Source organism: Jaculus jaculus, chromosome 9 (genome assembly GCF_020740685.1).
Source record: "Jaculus jaculus isolate mJacJac1 chromosome 9, mJacJac1.mat.Y.cur, whole genome shotgun sequence".
Lineage (NCBI taxonomy): Eukaryota > Metazoa > Chordata > Mammalia > Rodentia > Dipodidae > Jaculus > Jaculus jaculus.
In genome coordinates this window covers 114,979,407-114,986,102 of record NC_059110.1, presented here as the reverse complement: position 1 = coordinate 114,986,102, position 6,696 = coordinate 114,979,407, and the positions used below count along the sequence as shown (strand labels likewise).

Here is a 6,696-nt window from a genome sequence, read left to right as displayed (position 1 = left end):
TGTGCTACCCGGTTCTAATCAGCTGCAGTGGGCCCAAGCCTACCACAGATGGCAGTGGAAAGGTATGCTTTTCTCCGAACGACTCTGGTGTCCCCCCAGTCTGCACGTGGGTGGGTGAGTGGATACACCCCAGGCAAACCCCTCCCCCAAACCAAGAGAAGGTCACCCACCAGCTCCTCCCCACCTTGGCCGGAGCCTGGCCTTGGCCAGAGTGGCTGTTTTTGCTGTGGGCATTCCTTCCTCCTCCTCCTGTTTGCCAAAGTCTCCAATAAACCAAAGTCCACATCCGGTTTGCTCCCCCCCAGCTCCCCTTGGCCACAGCTACCCCACCCAGACCAGATGGGTCGAGGGAGGGGCTTCAAAATAGTTCAGGACTTTCATGGGGGAGCAATTAAGTGACTCCAATTCAGGGAGCACAACGCCTGTCCCCAAGGCTGTGTTCCATCAGTACTCCTCCACGCAGCACATGGAAAAGCACAGGCTTAATGGAAACCCCAGGCCCAGAGGCCCTTTTCCTGCATAAAGGCCAAAGGATTCCTCTCCTCCGCTGGGACTCACTCAGGTGGAACAATTCACAGCTTCTCCAACCCCACTTCCAACAGTAACAACAGGCAAACAGTGGGAGTTGAGAGTTTAATATCATAAATCAGTGTGGGCCTGCCTCTCACTGCCAATCCTCTTCTGGGGCCTCCTATCTTCATATTGCCTGGAAGGCTGCCTGCAGCCAGGGCTTCCCTGTCCCCTAGGGAGGGTCCAGCACCAGCCTGAGAAGGGAGGCAACACAGCTGAGGAGTGTGAGGATGACAGAAGCTTGTACAAGAGTATGTGGGTGTGTACTTACGTGTGAGAACACATGTAAAGTGTCAGCTCTATAGACCCTGGCTCAGGACAGTCCAGGACAGGACAGGAGGTAGGGCAAGAAGAACATCTTGTCTCCCTTGCACCTTGAGCTCACCCTATCCCAGGGACAGACATATGGGGTAAGCTGAAAACACATTCCTATGTCCCAGCCTTCAGGACTGGAGCCCTTTGAGTCTGCAGGAGTGATACACCCAGTCTGTGCGGGACACTAGGTGTGTCTTCTTTTGAAAGCCCTGGAAAGGTGAGAGGTAATAAGTAAAGGGAGACAGGTCTCTGCTAGAAGAACTTGACGCCTCGGCCGTCGCTGACAGTGATGATCTCAGCCTTGTGCTCTTGCTGTAGGGCCTGCAGAGCCCGCAGTAGGGTCGCCTCATCCAGCCCATGGAACTCTGCGTAGGAAGAAGTGGGCAGTTAGGGGCACTGAGTTCCTCAGGGGGCTGAGAAGGGTGGTCCAGTTGACAGCTCAGACCTGAGGCCAGAGGATGCATGTGCTATCTGCACTGTTGCAGCTGCCGCCCACACTTCCCGGGCACTCCTTAGGGGTAAAGGATGGAAGATATCCTGGCCCGGATGAAATGAATTCCAGCTTTTTAGTTCTGCAGACTTAGTCCGCGCAGCCCTCCTGCTTCCCTTTGCCCCCATCAGTGTCTAAGGAACCAGTGACGCTGTCTGTTTTGGGACCCATGAAAGAAGCCCTGACAATGAGCCTTAGGGAGGTCAGGGCTGTGCCTCTGTACAAATCAGGACTGGTGGTAACACAAAAAGTACAATCCTAACCAAACCAGGAGACTGCCAATGTCCAGCACCAGTATCTGCTGCCCTCTGCTACTTGACAGGGAGCCAAGGGCTAGCTGAGTATCTGGAGATATGGTAAGATGATGTAGGGAGATGTGAGAGGCACCAAGCAAGCCCTGACAGGCTTGCTCACCTCACCCTCTGCGGGGGCCCAGCTGAAGTCAGGGAACGTGCATTCTGAGGAAGCCTCTAGCTTGCCCAGCCTGAGTGGTGGGCTGGGCCAGGTTGCAGTGCTGAAGTCATGGGGTGATGGTGGGAATAGCAAGCAGAGGCCTGCAGGGCAGGAGGGAGCAGCCAAGAGGTGTAAACTCTGCTGGGGCAGTCAGGACCTGGCAGAACACCCCTAACATCCCAGCAGAGTCTGGAACTTTCGGTGATCCTGGGGATCAGAATGAGGAGTTAGAGAGAAAAGCACTAAGAAAGTGTTTAGGTGAAAATCAAAGAGCACACAAATCCTTGCCTGGCCCAAACCCAAAGCATTTACATGGGCTGGGGGGGGGGGGTTGGCTCAATCACTTCAGCTGACACCCACAAATATTGAGCCCTCTATAAGAAGAAACGGTAAAAGAGAGCCTGAGTCAGCAAGGACTGGGATTTTAGGCTTAATCCCCCACACTGGTTCCTTAATTGGCTTCTACAGCAGTAACTCTTAAATTTTCATGGGTCACACAGCCCTTGAAAATCTCATAATATGTAGCCAGGCGTGGTGGCACACGCCTTTAATCCCAATACTCGGGAGGCAGAGGTAGAAGGATTACCGTGAGTTCGAGGCCACCCTAAGACTACATAGTTAATTTCTGGTCAGCCTGGACCAGAGTGAGACCCTACCTCCGAAAACAAAACAAAATCTCATAATGTGGACTCCATCCCTATAAAAATGTATATATCCAAATAAAAATTTTGAGGGGCTGGAGAGATGGCTTAGCGGTTAAGGTGTTTTCCTGCAAAGCCAAAGGACCCTGTTTGATTCCCCAGGACCCATGTAAGGCGGTGGCACATGTGTCTGGAGATTGTTTGCAGTGGCTGGAGGCACTGGTGTGCCCATTCTCTGTGTGTGTCTCTTTCTTTCTCAAATAAATAAAATATGTTAAAACTTTTTTTTTCTTTGCATGTGAATTCAGGTGGTTTGTGAAATCTGTCAGTGGTAAGAACTTTTTTCTATTATGGCATTCAGAGGCAGAGAAATGTGTAGTGTATGCACCAAACCAGTACTGTAGAGAGGGTTCTGACACCAAAACAGGAAGAAGAAGGCATTACCTTCATCCTCTGTGTCTTCCCCACTGGTCAGCTCATACAGGGTAAATACAGAGTTGTTCTGGCCACTCCTGGAAACCTGTGGACACAGTAAAGGAGGGTTGAATAAGGACAAAGAATTCTCTGGGGGAAGGTAAACTCATCAGTGCTACCTTTTTTCTCCAGGAATGTTACCTAGTCCCAAATCAGGACTGTCACTCCTGCACTGTCCTAAAACCCACAAACCTTACACGTGCTATATTTATATGTGTACACACACACTTGGAACCACTAAACCACAGGCCTTCACGTGTCTCCAGGGTGACCTCTCATTCTGGTTGTTTTCCTGTTCAGGAATGGGTGGTGTGGATTTGTTATATTTAGGCTGTTGACGCTTCCTCCCCTTCTCTCTCCCTTGGGAGTGTTTGGGGGGAGAGCAGTTAGTAGGAGTCCAAAGGAGAGAGTATTCTATCCCCACATCCACACTGGTTCAGAACATCTCAATCATACCGACAGCCCCATAAAGTCATGGTGGGGGAAGGGACCCAGGTCCCCCCCCCCCCACACACCCCTTCCTTTCCCCATTTATCTCCTGTGGCCAGAGGCTCCAGCCAACAATAGCACTCATGGTTCCCAGTACTGCATTCTCCAAACATGGCCTCATGTAGCCTCTGGCCTCCAACAGGCAAAGAAAGGGAGGGTCTATGCAGCAGAGAAACTGAGTCACTGAAGAAGGTTTGCCAGGAAGGCCTGCACTGACATACTCTTTCTGCCCCCTTCCCCACTTTGCCAAGTCTGGAGCTAGGAAAACCAGGTATCTGCTAGGCACAGAAAACAACTCTCCGTCTCCATTGCCATAGGTCACTGCTCAGTGCTGAGCAGCAGGGGGGCCTCACCCATTGATAAATGAGTTTTCCCCATTCTTCGGGCCTCCGCCACATGATCAGGAAGCTAGACTTATTCTTATCCAACCACTCGAGGTTCCCTGTAAAACAGATACTCATGAAAGCATCATGCTCTAAAGAAGGGACAAAGAGGGCTGGAGGGATGGCTTAGCAGTTAAGGCGCTTGCCTGCAAAGCCAAAGGACTCATGTTCAACTCTCCAGGTCCCACATAAGCCAGATGCACAGAGTGACGTAAGTGCACAAGTTTACACATGCACACTCGTGAAATTCTACTGAAGTGGCTGGAGGCCCTGGTGCACCAATTCCCTCCTGCTCATTTTAAAAGTAGGTTGGAAGGATGGCATAGTGGTTAGAATGCTAGCCTGCAAAGCTAGAAGACCCAGGTTCAATTCCCCAGGACCTACATAAACCAGATGCACAAGGTGGAACATGCTTCTGGAGTTTGTTTGCAGTGGCTGAAGGCCCTGGTTTGCCCATTCTCTCTCTCTGCCTCTTTCTCTCTCAAATATAAATATAAATATAAATATAAATACATAAATTTTAAAAGAGCTAGAGAAATGGCTTAATGGTTTAGGCACTTGTCTGCAAAGCCAAAGGACTGAGGTTCAGTTCCCCAGGACCCATGTAAGGCAGATGCACAATGAATGTCTGGAGTTTGCAGTGGTTGGAGGCCCTGGCATGCCCATTCTCTCTCTCTCTGCCTCAAATAAACAAATAAAAATAAAATACATAAAAAAATTTAAGAGCTCATCTTCTTAAAAAAGAAAAAAAAAAGGAACAAAGAGGCAAACTCTAAGGCAGGACAGAGTGGGAGAGACTGCTTTCAGAAGGACAGATTCAATATTTATTTTACTATTACTATCTATAAGTAGTAATTCTCCTTGGCACACCTCTCTTAAGGCTTAGGATACAGAGAGGCTTTAATTTTGTATGCCAGTGGGGAAAAAGACCTAGGAATTGAGCTGTCTCTATAGAATGCTATACAGAATGCTTGGGGGCTTCTAGTGGCTGTAGGGGGCAGTAACCATTAAAAGGGGAAGGAAAAAAAAGCTAGCAGGGTGTGATGGCATACACCTTCAATCACAACACTCAGGAGGCTGAGGTAGGAGGATCACTGTGAATTCGAGGCCAGCCTAGGACTACATAATGAATTTTAGGTGAGCAAGGGCTAGTGCAAGACCCTATGTCAAAGGAAAAAAAAAAAAAGACTCGTTCTAGGGGAAAATCTGACTAGGAGGAAAAATAAGGAATCTTGGGAACTGAACGCACCTTTCTTCCTCAGTTCCTCTAGTACAATCTGGATTGATTCCACAGGAAGTTTCCCTGGTTTAAAGTTAAGGGAATGGCATATATGTAAATCGGGCTACATAAAAATTCTCAGAGCCAGTCCTATGAGAACCACCTCAGCCCTTCTTTTCCCTTCCACACACATGCATGAAATTTCTGAGCAGGCTATAAATTAACATCTCCTGGGTATTCTGGGAAGGAAGTGAAAAAGGACTTCCAGTTAGAAGGAAAAGGTATCAGAGTGTGGTTACACAGACCTGCAATACCAGCTCTCAGGCGGCTCATGCAGAAAGAGGAGAAGTTCGGAGGACAACCTGGTTGTACAGCGGGTGCAGATCTCAAAAAAATAAAAATAAATAAAAAGCAAGAGCTTTGGAAATGAAAGGTACTACATTCCCCTTACCCTCTGCACTCTCACCGTGTTTCAGCATTTCTCCGTGGATATTTTAGGCATGAATCAGAGCAAAAAGCAAATGACCCTCACTTCCTGGATGAGGTGGGTTAGAACATGATTAAAGATGGTACCTGCTTTGAGACTCACATGGACAAAATAGAGATTCAAACAGTCTAAAGGGGCTGAGATAGAAAAACTTGGAACTTGGCTTAAAGACAGAATCTAAGACGAAGGGGTTGCGGGGGGAGGGGGAGGAGGAGGAGCGGCGTGTTAAATAGATGTCCGCCGCATAACTCTTTCCCAAGTCCAGTTTGAGTGGGAACCTGCCTACTATGGGCAAAAGGAGGTGGTGGGTGGGGGCAGATGAAGTCTGGGCATGTGGAAAAGCGTGGACGTGCATGTGTGTGGGCTGTGGGAGAGCCCGAGGGAGGATACGCTGCAGCTTGACGTTGTTGAAGAGCGGGCTCTCCTGCGCTTCCATCACTGTCATGCTGGACTGTTTGTGCAGGCGGCAGAAGGACAGGACCAAAGAGCACCAGGCGGCCAGCTGCTTCTGCCGAGTGTCCACGTTCGGCTGTAACCTGCCGGGTGAAGGGAGCGGGACGCACAATTAGAGGGCGAGAAGCAGCACTTGCCCCGGGGCGCGCTCCGGGGAGAAAGTGAGGGACTGTGAAGACGATGGTGGTGGGGCGAGTCCTTTCTCCTCCCTCCCCGGCTGGGAAGCATCAGGCCTTGAGCCCAGGGTCCCGGGATGGGGATGGAGGCACAGCGGGGCTTCGCGGGGTCTGAGCCTCACGTAAAGAAGGGCGGGAAGCGATACTGCCAAGGCCACTCGAAACTCATCGCCATCGCAGTAGACCAGGAAACCCGGAACCTTCCGACGGAGGGCTTCCGGTTTCCGCCTCAGCACGTCCGGGTAGAAAGCGCAGCAGGAAGGTTCCGGCCACTTCTCAGGAGACCGTGCGGCTCCTGCCATTGGGCTACAAAGTTTTACCTTGTGGGGCCGAAAGAGTCCTGGAAGTCTTGTTCAACCCTAGAAATGAGTAAGGACTCTCCCAACATGGTGCAGTTTATTAATAGAACACGAACAGAGCGCATGGCCTCAGATACCAGCCTGCGCACGTGTCAATTGCCGTTCAAACTCCTCGGCATTCCGCAGTCTCCCGCATTCCGACGCACTGTGACTTCACGCCTTCGTCGCCTGCGGCGTGCGGGAACAC

At 50.3% G+C, this 6,696-nt stretch overlaps 1 protein-coding gene across 1 annotated transcript; it reads right to left on the bottom strand.

The window, feature by feature from the left end:
- Window positions 1-619: 619 nt before the first annotated feature.
- On the bottom strand, window positions 620-6,403 carry Vps25 (vacuolar protein sorting 25 homolog). Its single transcript, XM_004655340.3, has 6 exons — window positions 6,273-6,403; window positions 5,912-6,057; window positions 5,065-5,118; window positions 3,786-3,874; window positions 2,914-2,989; window positions 620-1,250 (listed from the first exon to the last, which is right to left on the bottom strand). The coding sequence occupies exons 1-6, from the start codon at window positions 6,323-6,325 to the stop codon at window positions 1,138-1,140; spliced, it is 531 nt and encodes a 176-aa protein (XP_004655397.1). The 5' UTR covers window positions 6,326-6,403; the 3' UTR covers window positions 620-1,137.
- Window positions 6,404-6,696: the final 293 nt, after the last annotated feature.

What these genes read in the sequence shown, in the direction of transcription:
- Vps25 (XM_004655340.3), bottom strand. Translation starts at nt 6,325, where the DNA reads ATGGCGATGAGTTTCGAGTGGCCTTGGCAGTATCGCTTCCCGCCCTTC. An exon ending in GAAAACTCATTTATCAATGG is followed by an intron (nt 2,990 to 3,785) that starts GTGAGGCCCCCC and finishes CTGTGTCCACAG; the next exon opens with GTTTCCAGGAGTGGCCAGAA. An exon ending in GGAAGACACAGAGGATGAAG is followed by an intron (nt 1,251 to 2,913) that starts GTAATGCCTTCT and finishes CTTCCTACGCAG; the next exon opens with AGTTCCATGGGCTGGATGAG.